The sequence below is a fragment of the Eurosta solidaginis genome, chromosome 1 (assembly GCF_040869045.1).
Source record: "Eurosta solidaginis isolate ZX-2024a chromosome 1, ASM4086904v1, whole genome shotgun sequence".
NCBI classification, from domain to species: domain Eukaryota; kingdom Metazoa; phylum Arthropoda; class Insecta; order Diptera; family Tephritidae; genus Eurosta; species Eurosta solidaginis.
In genome coordinates, this window is record NC_090319.1 from 266,517,582 (window position 1) to 266,542,115 (window position 24,534).

Here is a 24,534-nt window from a genome sequence, read left to right on the forward strand (position 1 = left end):
TCGAGAACAATAATCCGATGGCGGAAAAGAAAAATTTTATCTCTGTCCGGAGATATTTGCATTTGAAGTTGGCGATTTCCATGTGGTTGTTGTTGTGTTGTACCCCCAAAAAAAATTGTGCATCACCGTGGCGGTAGCCGCCAACGCAGAAAGGTGTTCTGCGCAAAAACACTATGGATCCGACCCCCGGTTTCGGAGGTACCCGCGGGTCTTTTTTCGGTTTTTCGTTAATATCTTTTGAACGCGTTAAAATTTTTATTTTCCGCCTTCGGATTATTAATACTGATGTCAAGACGCGTCGTTTGACACCTCTCTCGATATTTTTGGTAGCGTATTAGCAGTCGACCCCTCAACTAGACTATTACCAAAAATAATCCTGGGCTACGCCATGCCAAGTCCGGGTGTGTGGTATAACCGTGGCTACCGCCACGGTGATGCACAATTTTTTTTGTGGGTACAAACACAACAACAACCACATGGAAATCACCAACTTCAACTGCAAGTATCTCCGGACAGAGATAAAATTTTTCTTTTCCGCCTTCAATTTATTGTTCTCTAGTTTTTCGACTGTATTTAATTAATTTATTTAATTCTCTTTCCAAAAATCAGAGTTGCACAAGGGGCCTACTCGGCATGGATAAATGCGAGACAATTAAAAATGTCCCTCTCAGAAAACGTTTGGCAACAATTTTTTTCAATTTCCAGCGAGATACCCGCCACAAAATAACGAGTGATGGCTCTTATTGTATTCATCCTCTTTGGTACGATGGAAATTTCATAGAGTTTCTGACTAACTCTAACTGTTAGGGAAAGCAACTATTAAATGGGCGAGTGAACAGCTGTAATGTGCTTATTATGAATGCAATTTGTTGACACAAACTCCGTATGCATTTTTTGCCTCTCCTCGTGCTAAATTAAATTTAGAGTAGAGTTTCCGATATCTGTATTAATGTGCCAGCCTTTATAAAATCAAGCGCTAGATATGGAGCCAAACAAAGGACTAGATACAAAGCCAGCATTTAGCTCAATACACAGTGGTAAGTAGGTTAATCTGAAAATAGAGCCTATATATGAACTTTTTTGTTTACAGACCAAGGAACAATGAGTGATGAAATGAACCAAATTCTGGAGTTTAGCGAATTTAATTCAGAAATGGGTAACTTAAAGTAGTGCTACAGGATTTATTCAATTTTAAATTCTACTTTATTGCTTTTATAAAATCAGAAAATGGGCAAGAAACCTCACAACAGAATAGCGACGGTGACTTGCCATTCACCGCACTTGGTATGTGCAACCAAAATATGAAATATTATATTACTTCTACCAATGAATTCCCCTAACAGTAACAGATGATGAACAAAAACATGACATTGCTATAGAGGTAGATGCGGACTCATCAGTGCAAGATAAGTCTAATGGTAAACCTAATTGGACGGGTGAGCCCACTAGAATGCTGTTAGATCTGGTAAAACAAACACACCCAAAATTGGGCAAACAGGGCGCTCTAAGAAGTAAAACGAAGATGTTTATTTACCTGGCGAATGAAATGCAAAAGCATGGTTATACATTTAGTGCCGTTCAGGTAGAAAATAAGTTTCGTTTATTTGAGAGGCAGTACAGAAAGGATAAACTGCGAGGAAAAAACAGTCGTTATCAAAAGTAAGTGGGGAATTGTATACATATGTTATGTTCATATAGTTTTATTTCAAATATGCTGCTTATTACAAACCCGCTAGAGATCTGGACGAAATTTTCAATCCATCTTTGAAGTATCGAGAGAAGTATGATGATTCGGGTTCTGATGTTATTTCGGATATGGATGAAACCATTGAGGGTAAGTAAACATAGCACGAAGCATTTGCTAACGAAATTTAAAATAACGTTTTGTTATATAATATATGTACAAGGAAGTGTCTTCTTCATCTGTTACCAACAAAGAGACTCTCTGAAAGTTTGGGGAGTTTTATCGATGGTGATGGTATTTTGCCGGACATTGATCCGGTACATTTTCCCTCGGCCATCGCGGGAATGATTTGACATGACCACATTGAACCTTCTTAGCTTTCCCGCCGTCTACCACACCGTTAATGCTTCCGAATAATAATTCGAGCGAGATTTTAGTTTGTAGGGAAATTTTCTCTTCAATTGCCTAATCAGCCGAAAATGGCATTTGTTGGTATGCTTCACCTTAACGCCCTGATGGTAACAACCTTTTTTCTGAGGCAGCGCTAATTTGGTTTGCAGCCTTGCTAAAAATCTATGGTCTGTTCCAACTTCCTGGCTACATTGTTAAGTCGAAAAATGCGACAACGAGCAGTGTGAGAGCCGAGTGGAGTAATCCCCAGCTCGATCGCCACGACGGTACTTATCGGCGAAGTCTCTTTCCCATCTATGCAGTACCGTGCATATGAAATACGCTTCCCTTCTCATGGCCACTGAAGTAGACGTCGTAAAGCCCCTTCACCGTGTTCCGGAATGAAAAAAACTCCGCGGTTCAAGCATAAGGGTTCGTTTGGTCGACTGCTATATTTCAACGTTTAGTGGGATCAGGTCGAGCTATGCCTTCAGTGCGAAACGATAGCCCCGCTAGAACCAATTTTATCTGCTGCTATATCGTTTAAACATCTTTATAAGTAAATTTCCGGACCTTACTTGCATAATTCCGGTTTATTTGTAATAATAATGCAAAGGTTGGGTTTTTTTATGTATATCCGTTCGCATTCAGTGCGCTTCTATCAATCAATCTTCCTTTTTTTTTCGTGTCTCCATCATTGCCATATTTTCACATTTTTTTTAAACATCTTTCTTATAATAAGTTACCGATGTTTTCCTACAGAGGGCTGCGTCAGCTAAGCAAGAATAAAAGCGAGCCCTGATTGGTTGGTCGCCAGATTCTTGCCTAAAAGACAACGCTGTCATACTTATATTTTTCACATTACACCTTCTGCTCGTGCAACCGATCTGACTGTTAGATGGCGTTGGCTGCAATCCATCCAGTGACTATTAGGGCTGGCACACAATTATTACTAACGACGAGTGTCAGTACCTTCATTTCTCATGGATTACAGCTTCGGCCAATCTGACACTATAATCGACCACGATTATTAAGTCACTTATTTCTATTTGTAACTATAAGCTAAATTGTTCTTACTTAAACACAATATACTTGAAATACGTAGAGTGTCGCCTCAACGGGAGTTGAGTGGCATTCAGATGCATCGGCAGACCACATTCTAATGCGCGATGCTTCTATAATACCATCATAGGGTAACTGGGTTAACTGGCAATTTTCTATGTCTCTTATTACGTATCGGTCATGTGGTAATACCTTATGAATTACGTATGGGCCTCTATATTTTGGTATAAACTTTTTATTAGAACCGGCCGATGTATCTACATTACGTATGACAACAAAGTCACCGACACTGTATGTCTCAGGAGGCTTGGAGCGATTGGAAAAGTATTTTGAGTTATATTCTTGTGACTTTTCTATAGCAGCTAAGGCAGACGCACGGGTAGCCTCAAGGTCACGAGGCGCACTGTAATGGTTTTTATCCTCTAGGTGTTCTGTCAATTCATCGATTATCGCTCCTCTCTGTTCCACACCGAACAGCAACATACTTGGTGCGTAACCAGTGGTGGAGTGTATGGTATTATTAAGACCGTATTCTACTTGACCTAACTTGGCTGACCAGTTGGCATGGTTAATCGGCTCGGAGATTTTACTCAACATGGCCTTGATTATTCTATTCACCCTTTCTACCTTTCCGTTTGCTTGTGGGAAGCCGTGGCTACTTTCACGTGACATATGTTGTTTTTTAACAAATACGCGTCGAATTCGAGAGAAGTGATGGTCAGATATCAGCCTCTTGGGTCTGCTGTAATAACTGAAGTATTTGTCTAGGGAAGCTATGACTTCTTTCGTACTCGTTGAATTTACTGGATACAAACGAATGAACTTCGTGAATGCATCAACAACCACTAAAATATATTTGCGCTTCGAGTTAATGGAGGGCAGATGGCCAAAGTGATCGACATGTATGGTGTCGAATGGTACCGGTATTTTAGCAATGCTATGCATATTTCGCTTGTTCACGCGGGCTGGGGCTGAGTACATGATGCATTTAATGCAATTTCGAACAAAGTTTTCTACTTTATCTTTCATCTTGGGTAGCCAATAGTGTTTCTTTAGTTGATCGCACGTCTTATCGACGCCTAAGTGACCAATTTTCTCATGAACCAGTCTAATAATGTTATTCTCCATCTCATTCGGGACGTACAACTGTAGCCTCCCCTCCCCCTCTTTCCTAAAGACGAGACCGTCTACTAATTTAAAGTTCGGCACGGGACCTGTCTCTAGCTTTTCTCGTAATTGTTTTATGTTATTGTCGCGGTATTGTGTCGCTTGGATGTGAAAATCTGCTTCTTCAGCTTCCGCGGTGAAGACCATTTCGCAAAGTTTTGTTATTCCCGCAGGCTTCTTGTCGATAGTAGCGACGATTGATTCGGATTCATCGGCAGTTCCGGCTTCAGGGCAGCGGCTAAGCGCATCAACGTGTCCCATGTTAACTCCACCTCTGTGTTGAATTGTATAGTTATAATTTTCAAGCTCTAGAGCCCATCTGGCATTCCGCGGGTTAAGTTGTTTTTTACTTAAAGTCATCGTAAGGGAGTTGCAATCTGTGACTATCTTGAACGGAATTCCTCCCAAATAAACTCTAAACCGGCGTAGAGCGTATATGATGGACAGGGTTTCCAGTTCGAAGCTGTGGTATCTTGCTTCCGCGGGTGAGGTGGCTTTTGAAAAGTACATAATCGGGTGCAAACGACAGTCCGTTTGTCTTTGGAGTATGACCGAACCGAAACCTGCTGAACTTGCATCGCAGTGCAACTCAGTTTGTTTCTTCGGATCGTATATTGCAAGCACTGGGGCGGACAACAGTTTTATTTTAAGTTCCTTAAAGGCTCGTAAACAGTCTTCTGACAGTTCGAATTTAACACCATCTCGTGTCAGTTTTTGTAATGGTCCAGCTATTTTAGCAAAATTCGGAATAAACCTTCTGAAGTATGAGAAGAGGCCTAAGCAGGTCTTAAGTTCTTTACAATTTTTCTGGAGCCTATATTTTTTGATTGCTTCTATGTGCGCATCGCTGGGGCGAATGCCATCCGAACTGACTGAATAGCCTAAATATTCGAGAGTATTAAACCCGAACATACATTTATTTAGCCTAAGTTCTAAATTCGTTTCCTTCATTCTTCTAAGTACTTTGCCGAGGATGTTAACGTGGGTTTGGAATTCTACCGTTAAATCATCCATATATATCATTATCGATCCATCGTCAACCAAATCTTTGAAAATGTTGTGGACATATCGCTGGAATACAGCGGGGGCGTTTTTTAACCCAAACGGCATACGCATATATTCAAATTGACCGTAAGGCGTTACAAAAGATGTATATTTAATGGAATCTGGGGCCATTTTAACATGGAAGAACCCATTTTTAAGGTCTAGTGTTGAGAAACATTTTTTTCCGCCTAGATAGTCGAGTCAGTCTTTGATCAAGGGGAGCGGGAAATTGTCCCGAACTGTTAATTTATTCAGCGGTCGGTAATCAACACATTTACAAATTTCGCCATTCTTTTTTTTACTAATACAACCGCATAGGCATATGGTGAATCGCTTGGCCTAATGATACTCTTTTCCAATAATTCATCCGTTATCTTTCTAAGTTCAGCATTTTCATAATGAGAAAGTCGCCTTGGCAACGCATGGAATGGTTTATCCTCAACTAACCTTATTTTCATCTCGTAATCTGTTATGGACATGCATTTACTGTAGAAGCAGTAAGGAAGGCGGTCGGCATGATGTGTTGGTGCACAGTGGCTAGTCATTGTCGGCTGGGGCGGGTCCTTGCCAACCTTACTGTTCCTGCGCCATAAACAGAAAAAATGGTCATATCATTCCTATCAAAACGAGCAGCTGTCGAATTCAAAACAAACTGACAGAAGCGCAGAGACCGACTCAAAACGCTTATAATTCAAACTAAAACAACATCCGGCTGAACCGGATGTCACGGACAGACCGTTAACATTCAAAAAAAATTCAAAAATCTAAAATTCAAAAAAAACTGGCGCAAAAAAAATTACCGAACCGGACATGACCGGTTACTAACTCTAAAAACCAAATTCAAAAAAAAAACTGCTGAAATTAAAATAAAATAACCAAAGGGAAAATAAACATAAAGGCCGAATATATATAGGGGGCGCCGCGGGTGGTGTTGCGACGCCCGGTGCTTGTCCCTCCCTCAATAACCATGGCCACCGACGCACCTGTATTTCGGTGGCCCCTTACCTGTATGCCTACCTAGTGCCTTCTAAATAAATGGCGACGCCAGCATTCCCATATTGCTAACAAATTTATTCAATGTTCATTATTACTACTAACATAGCTTTCTACTTTTGTTCTTACTATAAGGGTTTTGAATGTGTTTATGTTTATAAATTCATTGAAAGTAATAATAGTCGGTTTGTTTTATAATCTAATATACTATATATGTAATAAAAACAAATCTTTTTTTTTTTGTAGAACTTTGGTCAAATGCCCTTTTCCCCTTTTTCTTTTACAAATCTATCTTAGGGCTGTACAGTTTGGATACAACTTCTGATAATTGGGGCCCCCTTACAAAATTAATAGTTGTTGTATTAAACTTACTTTGAGTTTAACTGAACATCAATTCGATGTTACACATAGTATAATGACAGTAATATGTACTATGCACTAAGAAATTAGTTATAAACGCAACTAGGACTAAACTTGGGGTAAATCCTACCCCTCAAAAAATATTGTTTCACAAGCTCAAGTAAAACGTAAGCTTTTAGATTCATGGAGAAATTACCGAAGTCATTCACCTGTTCAGGTAAAACATGAACCCTTTAAACTTATAGTACAATTAATGAAATTGTTTTACTTGTTCAGTTGAAACGTTAACTATTTTATCTGTAACAGTCAGGGTTGGTATTGTTTCGGGTTTGGTTCGACTCAGTCACCAAAAAATGTATACAACACAAAGTTTTGTTTTGATAACGCAAGCTAACCCGCATTACTTGTTATTTGCGTCTCTTAATATAGAGTTAATGCATTTTACTGATAATGCAACTGAACTTGAATTACCAATAAAACCTTATTCCTTACCGAAACAATATCAACACTTTTGCTCACTACAAAATCCTATTCGCCACGATGGCATCAATTAAAAAAAAATGTAATAGTAAAGTTTTACCACAACGCAAAGCAGATTTTAATACCTGAAACGCCTTTTTCTTTGTTTCACAGGCAGTATAAATTGCACACCTATGACCATTAAAATATGCTTTGTTTTTTTGTTGGTTAAAAAATTTTTTTTTTTTTGTAGAAAAAAGGCAATTTACTATGACTTAAACAATACATAGATGTATACTCGAATATGTCTTTTTTTTTCAATTAGCTTTATACCTTGTTTTGCAACACTAAATAATTACATTAAATTGATCTTCGTGGTTTTTAGTTATAGCATATAAACTTCACATTATTATCAATCTTGAGTTGTTTTTATGCTTTTTTTAATATTAGTGCATTTAACTACAGGGAATTCATTTTTCATTTTTCTACCAAATTGCAATCCTATTTACAGTGCGAAGGTATTTAGCACGTTGGTCTTTGTGTTTTATATAAACAATTCACTTTTAATTTCGTGGTTGCTACATTAACATTATATAATGTTGCGGAGTCAAAATATAATTTTAAAAGAAAAGGTTAAGGCTACAAATACATAATTTTAGTTCAGTAGTGGAACGAACTCACCGCTTTAACCGCTGCTGTTCGTTATCGCAATTGGAATGCCCGCAGGCCTATATTCGCTGTCCTGTGATTGTCATTGTAGCAGGTTTATTGTAGCCCAATCTGGTCGTAGTTGGTAAGGGTTGCGCTAGCAGTGTTAGTGCCGGTATGGACGCAGTTAATAAAGATGCGCTAGTAGTGTTATTGCCGGCATGAGCGCGGCTGGTAAGGATGCGGCTGGTATTAATGCCGGTATGAGCGCAGTTAATAAAGGTGCGCTAGTCTTGGAGTCGGTGGAACCGCCTGTTGTTGGTGTTAACCTTAATGGCCTCAAGCCTATGTACGTGGCCCCGCTACGTGCGTTGCAACTGGTGTGGCGATACGTCTGATGGTTGTTGCGCTCGTGGTTGCGCTTATGAAGGAGTTGGGGGAGGTACTACCGATGGTGATGCCCGTGGTAATAGTAGGCACCGTTGGTGGTAGTTGGCGCGGTGGTCCGAGGTGAACAAAAGACCCAGGTGGCGATAAAGCTTCGTGCTGGCCTTTACGCCGGTGGTAGTGTCCTCCTAGGTTAAGATATATTACCACCCAATTTTTTACATATGCTGCGCTGCATACAATTGCCACTTGAACATGGTTGATAGGTTAAAATGCAGATCTAATTCTGGCGTTGTTTCATTGATGGGAAAATGTTCACGTTGTAAGTCCCAATAATCATTTAAAAACACCATCGGTGAATACGTTTTACCGCCATCATCTAATTTGGTGTCGATTTGGTCGGCAACTCGGCGATTTTTCTTGATTTAGTTTTTCTTACCAAATTTTTTCTTTCCTTATGTGTATATGGCAGAAACTCAATCTTCAAAAGGGGCCGATTTTTTCGTAGTGATGGCCGGTCTGTCTTTTTCTTGTTTTTTCGATATCTTTTTATCGCAACTTTCGCCACATCGCTAGGTGTGTTCGCGTGAACACGCTCCCAAGTGGATCGTAGCCGTAGATCGTAGCAGCAGACCGTAACAAACCTGCTTCGCTTTGAAGACCTGACGATGAAGCGAACAGGAAGCCGGATCATCTGTGGGAAGCTATTGCCAGGGATCTCCGACGACAAGCAACGTGGGGCACGACTCACCCCTGAGATGAGAGTCTCAAAGTCCTACTACGAAGCTAGCCGGGCAACATAGGTCTATCAAAAAAAATTTAAGTCAAGTTGGGAATATTTCTGTTTCCTAGTTAAAAGGGCTTTGCGGCAATTAGACATTTGTTATGGAGAACTCGTCAAAACTCCGAAAGATGATTTCTAGTGGCTATCGCCCCCACAGAAAGGCAAAACAAAAAAAGGTTTAGACATTTTGATATGGAGAACTCGTCCAAACTTAGAAAGGCTAGTGGTTATCGCCCCCACAGAACCCAAAACAAAAAAAAAAGGTGTAGACATTTTGATATGGAGAACTCGTCCAAACTCCGAAAGGCTAGTGGTTATTGCCCCCACAGAAGGCCGAAAAAAAATATTTGGGTAGTCAATGGGAACACTGACATCCCATTCCCCGAAGGCACTCGGGCTAAAAAAAAGAAAAAAAAACACAAACTCATTCATTTTTGTCCCTAGTGCTCCCAACCACAACGCATAAGGGGGTCTTAAGGACCTGCCTCTGGGACTGGTTGGGGCCACTAGGGTCAATGTCCTACACACACAGGTTGGTCCCAACACACCCAGCCGCAACGCAGAGGCGGTCTCTGGGGACGCGCTAGTGGGACTGGCTGGGGGTGCTGAGGCCTCCCGTCCATTCACCCGGGACACCCCTCCTGCCTCCGTCGCTATGGGTGGAGCGGCTTCAATGGCCGCTCCCCAGACTGGTGGGACAGGGAAGGGTGTCACTTTGAATCCCAGCTCAACCCGTCACAATCCAGGTGGCACTATGTGTTGCCACCTGAGACGTGGGATGAACTGGGGTCCTACAACTCACACATACCATTCATACTAAACGAACACAAATTCGGCAAAAGAGAATTGATATATATAAAAAAAAATTTTAACGTTACAGAAAAAAATTATAAAAAATCCCAATTAGCGGACATATATTCTCCTAAGCCGACTAACGGACAACATTCCGGCAACACAAAACCCCACTTACAAACAAAAACAAGTAAGAACGGGACTGTCTTCGGCTGTGCCGAATGGGGCTGAACAATAATCTTATCCCGTTCGTAATCTCCGAATAATCGGATGTATAAGATAAGAAATATATAGTGAACAGATCTACATACCTTAACGATTTTTAAGATAAATATAAAATAAAAAACAGGTAGGTACTTCGTGTGAGGATGCAAAGTTTCAGGTTTTTTGTGGTCTGCGTGTAAAAACTATGACTACGAATCACGTATTTCAAAAATATATGACGAAAACGTAACTATTTGATGAAATTTGATGAATTTTGAAGATTCTAGCCGTAAAAAAGGGGTCAAAATGACAGTTTATATGAAGTATATAATATATATACGACCGATCTCTATGATTTTTTCAGACAACAATATATGCTATATACGTAAGCATTTTGTGAAATTTGAAGCTTCTAACTGTTAAAACGGGGCAGAAATTGCGTAAAGTTTCTTATCTGAACAATCGGTTGTATGAGATATATACTATGTGTACCACCGATCTCAATCATTTTTTCAGACAACAATATATGCTATACACGTAAGCAGTTGGTGAAATTTGAAGCTTCTAGCTGTTAAAATGGGGCCGAAATCGTAAAAAAATATATATATACTATATATACCATCATATATATATATACCATCATATATATATATATATACCATCATTATATATATCACCGATCTCTATGATTTTTTGACACAACAATACATACTATATACGTAAGCAATCGGTGAAATTTGAAGCTTATAACTGTTAAAATGGGGAAGAAATTGCGCAAAGTTTCTTATCTGAACATTCGGTTGTATGGGATATATACTATATATACCACCGGTATCTATGATTTTCTCAGACAACAATATATGCTATACACGTAAGCATTTGGTGAAATTTGAACATATCTAAACGATTTTTAAGATAAATATAAAATAAAAAATAGGTAGGTAATCTGTGTGAGGATGCAAAGCTTCACGTTTTTTGTGGTCTGCATGTAAAAACTATGGCTACGAATCACGTATTCCAAAAATATATGACGTAAACGTAACTATTTGATGAAATTTGATGAATCTTGAAGCTTCTAGCCGTAAAAAAGGGTCCAATATGACAGTTTATATGAAGTATATAATATATATACCACCGATCTCTATGATTTTTTCAGACAACAATATATGCTATATACGAAAGCATTTTGTGAAATTTGAAGCTTCTAACTGTTAAAACGGGGCAGAAATTGCGCAAAGTTTCTTATCTGAACAATCGGTTGTATGAGATATATACTATGTATACCACCGATCTCAACGATTTTTTCAGACATCAATATATGCTATACACGTAAGCAGTTGGTGAAATTTGAAGCTTCTAGCTGTTAAAATGGGGTAGAAATTGCGAAAAGTTTCTTATCTGAACAATCGGTTGTATGAGATATATACTATATATACAACCGATCTCTATGATTTTTTCAGTCGACAATATATGCTATATACGTAAGCAATCAGTGAAATTTGAAGCTTATAGCTGTTAAAATGGGGTAGAAATTGCGAAAAGTTTCTTATCTGAACAATCGGTTGTATGAGATATATACTATATATACAACCGATCTATGATTTTTTCAGACAACAATATATGCTATATACGTAACCAATCGGTGAAATTTGAAGCTTATAGCTGTTAAAATGGGGTAGAAATTGCGAAAAGTTTCTTATCTGAACAATCGGTTGTATGAGATATATACTATATATACAACCGATCTCTATGATTTTTTCAGACAACAATATATGCTATATAAGTAAATATTCGGTGAAATTTGAAGCTTCTAGCTGTTAAAATGGGGCTAAAATTTGCGAAATTATATATATATATACTATATATATATACTATATATACCACCATATATATACTATATATACCACCGATCTTTATGATTTTTTCAGACAACAATATATGCTATATACGTAAGCATTCGCTGAAATTTGAAGCCTCTAGCTCTTAAAATAGGGCAGTAATTACGAAAAGTTCCTTATCTGAACAATCGGTTGTGGGGGATATATACTATATATACGACCGATCTCATAAATTTTTTCAGGCAACAATATGTGGAATATACGAAAGTATATGGTGAAGTTTGAAGCTTCAATCTGTTAAATTGGGTAAGATATTACAAAAATCCTCTTTTTCTGAAAAATCGGTTGTATGGAGGATATATGCTATAGTGGTCCGATCCGGTCGGTTCCGACAAATGTCTAATCGGACACCCAAATACACCTGCTCACCAAATTTTATCAAGATATCTCCAAAATTGAGGGACTAGTTTGCATACAAACAGACAGACGGACAGACGGACAGACGGACATGGCTAAATCAACTCAGCTCTTCAACCTGATTATTTCGGTATACTTAATGGTGGGTCTATCTATTTTCCTTTAAGGACTTACAATTTTCGGTTTCGTGACGAAATTAATATACCATTTCATTTTCATGAAAGGTATAAAAATAAAGTGCGTGCAGCACTGCCTCATCGGGTGAAAATAAAAAAATCCCGGAGACTGACGTGAAGTCCCGTGACCCCTTTGGCCACTGCCCCCGATGACCAGCCCGGACAACCTGATCCGTCCAACCATCCCACCGCAACGTAGGTGGCAGCTTCTGTGGCTGCGCACTCGGACTGGTGGGATGGTCAACTTCACAGGTTGACCCGACTGACCCTCGCGGCCAGCGCCTCAGTTGCCACGTTGGGCGCCATCTGTTATGGCGCCCTCAGCAACTGTCAACGATGATCACTCCGGACAACTTGATCCGTCCAACCATCCCACCGCAACGCAGGTGGCTGCTCCTGCGGCTGCACACCTCGGACTGATGGGATGGTCAACTTCACAAGTTGACCAAAATGACCAGCGCGACAGCGCCTCGGGCACCAAATCACGTTGGGCGCCATCTGTTATGGAAACGCATTTATAAAGGAAGCAGTAAGGAAGGCGGTCGGCATGATGTGTTGGTGCACAGTGGCTAGTCATTGTCGGCTGGGGCGGGTCCTTGCCAACCTTACTGTTCCTGTACAGTTTGGATACAACTTCTGATAATTGGGGCCCCCTTACAAAATTAATAGTTGTTGTATTAAACTTACTTTGAGTTTAACTGAACATCAATTCGATGTAACACATAGTATAATGACAGTAATATGTACTATGCACTAAGAAATTAGTTATAAACGCAACTAGGACTAAACTTGGGGTAAATCCTACCCCTCAAAAAATATTGTTTCACAAGCTCAAGTAAAACGTAAGCTTTTAGATTCATGGAGAAATTACCGAAGTCATTCACCTGTTCAGGTAAAACATGAACCCTTTAAACTTATAGTACAATTAATGAAATTGTTTTACTTGTTCAGTTGAAACGTTAACTATTTTATCTGCAACAGTCAGGGTTGGTATTGTTTCGGGTTTGGTTCGACTCAGTCACCAAAAAATGTATACAACACAAAGTTTTGTTTTGATAACGCAAGCTAACCCGCATTACTTGTTATTTGCGTCTCTTAATATAGAGTTAATGCATTTTACTGATAATGCAACTGAACTTGAATTACCAATAAAACCTTATTCCTTACCGAAACAATATCAACACTTTTGCTCACTACAAAATCCTATTCGCCACGATGGCATCAATTAAAAAAAAATGTAATAGTAAAGTTTTACCACAACGCAAAGCAGATTTTAATACCTGAAACGCCTTTTTCTTTGTTTCACAGGCAGTATAAATTGCACACCTATGACCATTAAAATATGCTTAGTTTTTTTGTTGGTTAAAATTTTTTTTTTTTTTGTAGAAAAAAGGCAATTTACTATGACTTAAACAATACATAGATGTATACTCGAATATGTCTTTTTTTTTCAATTAGCTTTATACCTTGTTTTGCAACACTAAATAATTACATTAAATTGATCTTCGTGGTTTTTAGTTATAGCATATAAACTTCACATTATTATCAATCTTGAGTTGTTTTTATGCTTTTTTTAATATTAGTTAATTTAACTACAGGGAATTCATTTTTCATTTTTCTACCAAATTGCAATCCTATTTACAGTGCGAAGGTATTTAGCACATTGGTTTTTGTGTTTTATATAAACAATTCACTTTTAATTTCGTGGTTGCTACATTAACATTATATAATGTTGCGGAGTCAAAATATAATTTTAAAAGAAAAGGTTAAGGCTACAAATACATAATTTTAGTTCAGTAGTGGAACGAACTCACCGCTTTAACCGCTGCTGTTCGTTATCGCAATTGGAATGCCCGCAGGCCTATATTCGCTGTCCTGTGATTGTCATTGTAGCAGGTTTATTGTAGCCCAATCTGGTCGTAGTTGGTAAGGGTTGCGCTAGTAGTGTTAGTGCCGGTATGGACGCAGTTAATAAAGATGCGCTAGTAGTGTTATTGCCGGCATGAGCGCGGCTGGTAAGGATGCGGCTGGTATTAATGCCGGTATGAGCGCAGTTAATAAAGGTGCGCTAGTCTTGGGGTCGGTGGAACCGCCTGTTGTTGGTGTTAACCTTAATGGCCTCAAGCCTATGTACGTGGCCCCGCTACGTGCGTTGCAACTGGTGTGGCGGTACGTCTGATGGTTGTTGCGCTCGTGGTTGCGCTTATGAAGGAGTTGGGGGAGGTACTACCGATGGTGATGCCCGTGGTAATAGTAGGCACCGTTGGTGGTAGTTGGCGCGGTGGTCCGAGGTGAACAAAAGACCCAGGTGATGATAAAGCTTCGTGCTGGCCTTTACGCCGGTGGTAGTGTCCTCCTAGGTTAAGATATATTACCACCCAATTTTTTACATATGCTGCGCTGCATACAATTCCCACTTGAACATGGTTGATAGGTTAAAATGCAGATCTAATTCTGGCGTTGTTTCATTGATGGGAAAATGTTCACGTTGTAAGTCCCAATAATCATTTAAAAACACCATCGGTGAATACGTTTTACCACCATCATCTAATTTGGTGTCGATTTGGCCGGCAACTCGGCGATTTTTCTTGATTTAGTTTTTCTTACCAAATTTTTTCTTTCCTTATGTGTATATGGCGGAAACTCAATCTTCAAAAGGGGCCGATTTTTTCGTAGTGATGGCCGGTCTGTCTTTTTCTTGTTTCTTCGATATCTTTTTATCGCAACTTTCGCCACATCGCTAGGTGTGTTCGCGTGAACACGCTCCCAAGTGGATCGTAGCCGTAGATCGTAGCAGCAGACCGTAACAAATCATACGGTTTAGATTCGATATTTCTTGGCCTCAAATAGTTATCTTCTAAGGTCTTTCTCAATACATCAGTACTATTTTCTTCTAATTCTTGATTTATATTAATTTCAGATATGCAGGCGGCCTGTTTATTAAAAATATTCTCACTAAAATTTTGATCAAGTGGGCATAACCCATCGCTGCAAGCCTCATGAGACACTACGTTTATTTCTTTGAGCTCAACATCTTCTACCCGTATACTGCTATTTGGTACAGAGATTTGTTATTCTGAATGCCTCTTTTCACCCTTAAGGCTAGGTATATTATTCAAGTTAAGCGCACAGAAATAAGAAGTGTTATCTGGTATATCATTATTTTCTTGTTTTGTATGTTTAATTGTCGCATCACCTAATAAGCATAAGCAAATATGAAATCTTTTTAAAAAATCTCTGCCTAAAATTAGAGGAATCTCCATAGTGTCATCAGGCACCAAATTTAAAACAAATTCATCTATTTTATTTTTAAATTTTATTTCGCATTTAATTTTTCCAAAAATCATTAATTTGTTATTTCCCATTCCTCGATATTTTGACTGCTTGGCGACTCCGCTCACATCAAATGGCACGGCGGACTTGCGAACAAAGCTAGTTGGACTGCCAGTATCAAAGAGAGACAAACAATCCATAAATCTTTTGCACTTAACTTGTTTTGTTACATAGGCGACACTTACCATATTCATAGATCCTAATTTCGGTAGCAACGTTCTTCATCCCCATCTTCAGTGTCGGTCCCGACTGCAGCAACGGTTTTCTTCAAGTTTAGTACCTTTTTTGAGTTAGTACAACTGCGGTGGTCATGGCCCATCTTCCAGCAACGGAAACTTCCCACCGGCCTTTTTTCGTATGGACATTTGCTCTGAAAGTGTCCCATATGGGTGCAATTGAAGCAGCGTATTTCTGCTGCATCAGTTTCATCGTTCTTTATCGTATTTGATTTTGATGGTTTCGGTTTTTGAACGTTGTCGTATATAGATGGGCGAGATTAGCGACACGCTCGTATAGGTCAAGCGATTGTTTGAATTCTTTCATCGTCCTTGCGTTTATTAGGATATATATTTCCGGGGACCTGTCTTGGAGGCCATCAACTATAAAGTTGATCAGTTCAAATTCGTCGACATAGTCACAACGAGCAGCGATGTTTTCTATTTCCAACACATATCGGCGAATGCTGCTTTTTTTATCCCATTTATGAGTGGCCAACACTTTGTATACTTCGTGACGGCTCACCACCCGACCAAATTCTCTAACCAAAAGCGATTTTAAATCTTCGTAATTTAGAACGTCTCTATACAGTAAAAGTTTAGCGTCACCGCAAAGAAATTGCACAAGCAAGTGTACTTAAAAATGTCGTCTGCATTTACCATCTGCATGACTCTATCAAAATTGCGAAGAAAGTCGTGCACGCTATATGCTTTATTTTTACCGTCAAATTTTGTGATGATATGTTCGATGTCCCGAAAAGTTAAACGATTTGGGATTTTTAGCCTACCGTTACCAATGGGGGTATCGTTTCGTGCGTTTTGGAATTCACGTTTTAAGTCCGCAACGGATTTTTCCAACGCCAGGATTTCTTTTTCCTTTCTTAGGATTTATATCCTTTTGTTCAGTTCATCTTTTATATGTTGTGGACTGTTAGGCATTTCCCCGTATAATATGCCTGCAGCTTCTTCAGTGAACTCGGTTGTGGTATTGGCCATAGTGGCAGCGGTGGTGATGGCGTCGGTATTGGCGATGACAGCGGCGGTGGTGATGGCGTCTGTAGTGACAGGGACATCGGTGACATCGGCATCGTTTACGGCAGCATCAGCAGTGCCGGAAGCACCAGAAATAATAACATCATTGGTAATGTTTTGGTTATCCGCGGAAAATGAATCATTTGTATTAATAGCTGAAGGAGCGCGTACTGCAATATTGGTGGAAGGGATTTGGCCAGTCCCAACCACGTTTTTTAACAATTTCCGCAACTGCGTTGTTGTAGCTGTTTGTGGAAATTCCACCCCAGCATCGGCCAAGATATTGGCCATTTCCTCACGAATGTTCATTTTTCAATTGTTTTTGTGGTACGTAAGTTCTTTTTTTTACACCTGAGCTATAATTCCGGTTTATTTGTAATAATAATGCCAAGGTTGGGTTTTTTTTTTATGTATATCCGTTGGCATTCAGTGCTCTATTCTCAATCAATCTTCTTTTTTTTCTTGTCTCCATCATTGCCATATTTTCACATTTTTTTAAACATCTTTCTTATAATAAGTTACCGATGTTTTCCTACAGAGGGCTGCGTCAGCTAAGCAAGAATCAAAGCGAGCACCTGATTGGCTGATCGCCAGATTCTTGCCTAAAAGACAGCGCTGCCATACTTATATTTTTCACATTACACCTTCTGCTCGTGCAACCGATCTGACTGTTAGATGGCGTTGGCTGCAATCCATCCAGTGACTATTAGGGCTGGCACACAATTATTACTAACGACGAGTGTCAGTACCTTCATTTCTGATGGATTACACTTGATAGAATTTTCATGATGATGCTTACACCGTCGTATGTATTAAGTATTGTTACGGATATTAGCAAAACTAAGGGGTGCTGCTATCTCTAAGCCGATGCTAAACAGTGATATCATGCACATCCATAGATCAATCATTATGTATCTACATAAACGAAACAATACTTGCGTCTACACATACATATGTACCATGTACGTATACGAGCAGCGGAGAATCAATGCACAAACACATGCATATATCTGAGATACTCCTGAAAGTATGCAATAAGAGAAGCTATAAAATCGTGCAATTGTAGTTACAGCTGAGAAGTTTGAGAGCTGATGGCAACTAGTAGATTCTGGAAGCGCCTAGAAGATGCAAACGTTGAAATCAGAGAGTATAAAAGGCAGCAAATGTAGAGGCGCTGGAATTCAGTTTGAGTTGAGCTATCAAGCAGTTTCGATTAAGACGCTATCTAGCGAGCCATAGCAGTCTTATTTTGAAAGTAGAGTTTCATTTGAGCTATCAATCAGTTTGGTTGTTAAGCCAGCTAGTTGCTAAGTATAAGTGTATTGTGAAGTACTTTAATGAAGGCCATTTTTCCATTATTCAATATTGGAGTTATTTACTCAACAGTTTAGTGATTCGAACTTAGCAGAAGGGCAAATAAGAGGATTTGCAAGTAAAATCGTTACAATTGGTTTCAGAAGTGGGATTGTTGAAAAAATTCCAGAGGACAACAAGGACATGGCAAAGTTCATTGAATTGACAACTGAAGAAGGAGTTGGAGAGCCGTGGATTGAATACAAGCGGCGTTAAACTTGAACTTCAGGCTCGGCTACGAGAGGCAATGGAAGCAGAAGGAATTGATGTGGAAGAGTATGACTTTCATCTTGATGGCGAGGAAATAACAAAAATGGAAGAAACACCGCAAACAATGGTGAACATGATATTGGCTGCAATATCGGCACAAATGTCCGAAATGGCATCACAAATATCTACCAACATGTCATCACAATTGGAATCGCAGGAGACACGCATAACATCGAAGATTGAAGCACAGGAAACACAAATGTCTTCACAACTGGAAGAACAGAAGACGTATATGGTATCCCAACTGGAATCGCAGGAAACCGTATAACATCACAATTGGAAGAACATAAGACATATTTGGCATCTCAACTGGAAGCGCAAGAGGCACGTATATCTGAAATGTCGGCACAAATTTCGGAACAGGTATCATCGCAGCTCTTTGTGAAACTGGAAGAGCAGGATGCAAAAATTTTACAACTCGAGGACAAAATTGATGCCGAAATAGAAGCGTTAAAAGGTCGTATGGAGCAGTTACAACTAAACCGCCCAGCTGTTTCAGCAACCAATCCAAAGGTAAAAACACCATCATTTGACGGTTCTGTTCCTTTCCAGGTCTTCAAGCTACAGTTTGAGAAGACCGCAGCAGTGAACAACTGGAATGCGGAAGATAAAGTTGCTGCACTGTTCGTGGCATTGAAAGGGCCTGCAGCGGAAATCTTACAGACGATTCCAGAGTACGAACGGAACAGTTATGAAGCATTAATGGCTGCTGTAGAACGACGTTATCGAAGCGAGCATAGAAAACAGATATTCCAAATTGAGTTGCAAAACCGCTACCAAAAAGCAAATGAGACATTGCAGGAGTTTGCTTCAGATATTGAAAGATTGGCTCATCTTGCAAATGCGGACGCACCCGTGGAATACACTGAAAGGGTAAAAATCCAGAGCTTCATAAATGGCATACGAGATGTGGAAACGAAGCGGGCTACATATGCGAATCCAAAGCTAACATTTGCTGAAACGGTATCCCATGCACTGACTCAGGAAACAGCGTCACTTTTGAGTAAGCCCGCATACAAAGCTCATCGCGTGGAAATGGAAAGGCCAGATTGGGTAAACACAATTTTGGAAGCATTAAAAGGAACGCAGCAGAAAAACGATGGTGCCTTCAAATGCTTTAAATGTGGGAAGCCAGGGAACATTGCACGTTATTGCAGTACCAATCCTAACAGTTCCAACAATGTGGGTGGTCGTAAACGCAGAGCAGAAGGAGATGAACAAATCTCCAAGACCAGTCAATCGTTAAAATAAAGCGAGTCAGCCGCAAAGGGCGACAGCTGGCTCCCTCAATTGAATGCCCCATAATCTCTATCTCGCAAATTGGAAGAAGGTCAAGCAATCTTACTGTCGGAGGACATGTGGATGGAAAGGAACGGCTACTGACTGTAGATACGGGTGCATCCCATTCCATCATTCGATCAGATTTAGTCAACAAAAAGATAAGACCATTGCTTGGAGCAAGATTACGTACAGCCACGGGAGAGGACACCCAGGTAATTGGATAAGTAGAATGTGAATTAGCAATTGGGAACGTCGCGGTATTACACAATTTTTTAGTGGCAGGTATTGTTGATGAAATCATAATTGGAGTGGACTTCTTAATTAACCAAGGCATCAAAATCGATATGCAAAGCAAGACGATGCGATATAAGAACATGGATGTGCCACTTAATTTCGGCTACGAGAGAGGCTACAGCAGTAAACGAGTGCTGGTGGAAGAGAGTCAGCAAATACCACCAAAATCAGAAGCAGTCATCTGGGCAAAGGTTGATGGAGATTGTGGGACAAACAAATTGTGGGTTGTCGAAGCAGCAAATAAATCAGCACTGAACATACTTGTAGGAAAAACCCTGGCTATGACAAAACAAGATGGACGTATTCCGGTAAGAGTACTCAATGAGTTCAAGTCACCATTCAATTTAACCACAGGAGCTATTTTGGGAAGATGCCAAGAGGCCGAAGTAGTTATTAACTGTGCACAGCTCCAGGAACATGTTTCATCTAGTAATACTGATCTTTCAAATGACATCACGGCAGGACGCAGGGGCTAAAGGAAGCCTATCAGAGTAAGGCAAAACAACTGCACCTAAAGTACGCGAACATATTTGACCAGAATGGTTCCAAACCAGGCCGCACCAATATTGTGAAACATCAAATTGACACTGGAGATGCGAGGCCGATCCGTCAAGCACCACTTAGTGTTCCACTGGCGAAGCGGGAAGTTGTGAGTCAAATCATACAAGAAATGAGCTACAGCGGCGTCATCGAATCATCAGCTAGTCCATGGAGCTCACCGGTAGTACTTGTAAAGAAGAAGGATGGAAAAATGAGGTTTTGCGTGGACTACCGGAAGTTGAATGACGTTACAAAAAAGGATAGCTACCCATTGCCAAGAATTGACGACACTCTGGACTCGCTCTCTGGTACGGAATGGTCTTCCACACTGGACTTGAAAAGCAGCTACTGGCAAGTGGATGTGAAGGAGGAAGAGAAAGAGAAAACAGCCTTCAGCGTCGGAGATGGTCTTTGGCAATTTACAGTAATGCCCTTTGGACTATGTAATGCACCAGCTACTTTCGAGAGACTCATGGATCAGGTATTGAAAGGACTACATTGGAAAACATGCTTGGTGTACCTGGACGACATCATCGTATTGGGCAAGAACTTTGATGAACATCTTAAAAACTTAGATGAAGTTTTCCAGAGATTAGCTGGCGCTGGTCTGAAGTTAAGTCCCAAAAAGTGTGCGCTGTTTAAAAAGGAAGTAAATTATTTGGGTCACAAGGTAACGACAGAAGGTATCCGTACAGCGAATGAAAAGATAGAGGCAGTAAAGGATTGGCCAAGACCACAGAATCTGCATGAATTGAGAAGATTCCTTGGGCTGTGCACATATTACCGCCGATTTGTACCAAATTTTGCCAGCGTAGCCTATAGTCTCCACAAGCTAACAAGAAAAAATAAAGCTTTTGAATGGAAGAAGGAGCAAGAAGTAGCTTTCCAAGAAACGTTTTGGAAACCAGAGAGGAACTACTGCGTTACGCGGAGAGCTGTTGGCATTGGTAGAGTGCATTAAACATTTTCACAATTACCTCTACGGCCAGCGATTCCGTGTCAGGACAGATCACGCAGCTTTAAAATGGCTTCTGCAGTTCCGTAATCCGGAAGGACAATTGGCACGGTGCATCGAGCGACTACAAAGTTATGACTTTTCCATTGAGCATCGAAAAGGTAGTACCCATGGAAATGCCGATGCAATGTCACGAAGACCATGTAGTTTGGAATGCAAGCACTGTTCAAAAGCCGAGGCTAAAGAAGACATTATAGATGTCCGGCTAATGACTATAACAGCTAAGAAAGTGTCAGCTAGAAGATACAGATCTCTCACGTGTTATGCAAGGGCTCGAACGAAACGAAAGACCAAACAGAGAAGAGATGTCAGCAGAGAGTCCCATTGCGAAGTCATATTGGGCACAGTGGAACAGTTCAGAATTGATATCCGGTTGCCCTCATCGAGTATGGGAGAGTGAGGATGGTAAATGCAAGAAGAAACTGATAGTTGTGTTCCCAGAAAGAGGATTCCTGACGTGCTCAGCGAGCTGCATAATAGTCCAAGCGGAAGTCATCTTGGAATCACGAAGACGCTCGAGAAGATTAAACAGAGATTCTATTGGGTTGGTTGCCGTCAGTCGGTCACTGAGTGGATTGCGAACTGCGAGGTTTGCAGCAGAGCGAAAGGGCCCAGAACCCGAAGTCATGGCCAGATGAAGCAATATAACTCAGGTGCGCCATTTGAAAGGATCGCTATGGATGTCGCCGGTCCATTTCCTACTAGCAACGGCGGAAACAAATATGTACTGGTAGTATGGATTATTTCAGCAAATAGCCAGAGGTATACCCAATCCCAAATCAAGAAGCGGAAATGGTAGCAGAAGTGTTTATAAACAATTGGGTTGCAAGGTATGGTGTACCAATGTGTTCCAGGAAATGTGTAAATCATTAGGCATTCGAAAAACACGGACAACTGCGTTGCATCCTCAATCCGATGGTATGGTAGAACGATTCAATAGAACATTGGAGCAGCACTTAAGGAAAGTAGTAGACAAGTACCATAAAGAGTGGGATACCCGCATACCATTATTCTTGATGGCTTACCGATCAGCAGTGCATGAGACAACGGGCCAAACCCCTGCAAAAGTAATTTTTGGCAATGACCTTAGACTGCCAGCTGATTTGAAGTTTGGGATAGATGCCAATGCGGAGGGAAATGTCAAGAAATCCACTAGTGATTTGGAAGAAGAGCTAAGAGAAATACATGATCTGAAAAGGCAACGAACAAAGATTATGAGTGACAAGATGAATGCCAAATACGATAAGGCAATTAATTCAGAAGGCTTTCAGGAAGCAGATTTGGTGCTGTTATACAACCCACAACGTAAAAACGGGTTTGTCCCCGAAATTGCAGTGTAATTGGGAAGGCCCATACAAAGTTGTAAAACGGATCAACGATGTAGTGTACCACATACAAACCATCGGTAAACCACGAACCAAAATGAAAGTGGTCCATTTGGAAAGGCTGGCAACGTTTAGATCGGCAGATTTGTCTAATCGGGACGATCCGACTTAGGTAGAGGGCAGTGTTACGAATATTAGCAAAAATAAGGGGTGCTGCTATCTCTAAGCCGATGCTAAACAGTGATATCATGCACATCCATAGATCAATCATTATGTATCTACATAAACGAAACAATACTTGCGTCTACACATACATATGTACCATGTACGTATACGAGCAGCGGAGAATCAATGCACAAACACATGCATATATCAGAGATACTCCTGAAAGTATGCAATAAGAGAAGCTATAAAATCGTGCAATTGTAGTTACAGCTGAGAAGTTTGAGAGCTGATGGAAGCGCCTAGAAGATGCGAACGTTGAAATCAGAGAGTATAAAAGGCAGCAAATGTAGAGGCGCTGGAATTCAGTTTGAGTTGAGCTATCAAGCAGTTTCGATTAAGACGCTAGCTAGCGAGCCATAGCAGTATTATTTTGAAAGTAGAGTTTCATTTGAGCTATCAATCAGATTGGTTGTTAAGCCAGCTCGTTGCAAAGTATAAGTGTTATTGTCAAGTACTTTAATAAAGGCCATTTTTCCATTATTCAATATTGGAGTTATTTATTCAACAGCTTAGTGATTCGAACTTAGCAGAAGGGCAAATAAGAGGATTTGCAAGTAAAATCGTTACAGTATCTTAGTATGTACTTAGATTCAACCTGGGTTGAATAAAATACCAAAAATTTTTTGAAGAAGTTAATTTTACGTTTTGTTTTTTTGTTTTTACAGGAAATATTGTTGATCCACGCACAGCACGAAAGCAACGGGAAATACAAAGAGAATTGCAAAAAACACTTCTTAGAATAGCTGATGACCGACAACAATATCATAACAAGGTGTTATATTATTTAAAGAAAAAAGACGAAAGGGAGAAAAGAAGGGATGAAAGAGCACAAAAAAAGCTGCAATTATTGGAACTCTTTGTAAAACAATTATACGACCGGTGATCCAAATGTAATCACAATAAATAATAAACCCATAAATATGGTAATAATAACAATTTATGTTTACGCAGTCTCCTAGGAAGTCTATATATTTAGTCCATCTCCTATAATAACATCAGAGTTCCCTAACAGCGGCCATCACATTGCTATCGTCGTAAATACCGGGATCAAAGTGGTGAATCCAAGTACAAGGGAGGTATTCAAATACCGCGCTCGAAACTGCCAAGTGATTTCTCCTTATGTCGCCGTCATCTACACTGTGAGGTGGTAATACTCCCCACAAAGGCCGGAAACGTTGAACAGTTTCTTAAATAATTAGAAACCTGGGCGTCCAAAGAGACATCTAATTTAAGAGACCCCGCCTCC

At 40.1% G+C, this 24,534-nt stretch overlaps 1 protein-coding gene across 2 annotated transcripts; it reads left to right on the forward strand.

The window, feature by feature from the left end:
- Positions 1-774: 774 nt before the first annotated feature.
- LOC137242840 (uncharacterized) lies at positions 775-24,534 on the forward strand. 2 transcript variants are annotated; one of them, XM_067770102.1, is made up of 7 exons: positions 775-1,037; positions 1,091-1,156; positions 1,225-1,284; positions 1,344-1,659; positions 1,737-1,834; positions 23,954-24,178; positions 24,240-24,534. In XM_067770102.1, the coding sequence occupies exons 1-6, from the start codon at positions 983-985 to the stop codon at positions 24,169-24,171; spliced, it is 813 nt and encodes a 270-aa protein (XP_067626203.1). In that variant the 5' UTR covers positions 775-982; the 3' UTR covers positions 24,172-24,178; positions 24,240-24,534. The 2 variants fall into 2 exon arrangements, with proteins under 2 accessions (XP_067626203.1, XP_067626197.1); XM_067770096.1 differs by lacking the exon at positions 24,240-24,534 and having other exon boundaries at positions 23,954-24,224.

What these genes read in the sequence shown, in the direction of transcription:
- LOC137242840 (XM_067770102.1), top strand. Translation starts at nt 983, where the DNA reads ATGGAGCCAAACAAAGGACTAGATACAAAGCCAGCATTTAGCTCAATA. An exon ending in ATTTAGCTCAATACACAGTG is followed by an intron (nt 1,038 to 1,090) that starts GTAAGTAGGTTA and finishes TTTTGTTTACAG; the next exon opens with ACCAAGGAACAATGAGTGAT. An exon ending in CTTGCCATTCACCGCACTTG is followed by an intron (nt 1,285 to 1,343) that starts GTATGTGCAACC and finishes TTCCCCTAACAG; the next exon opens with TAACAGATGATGAACAAAAA.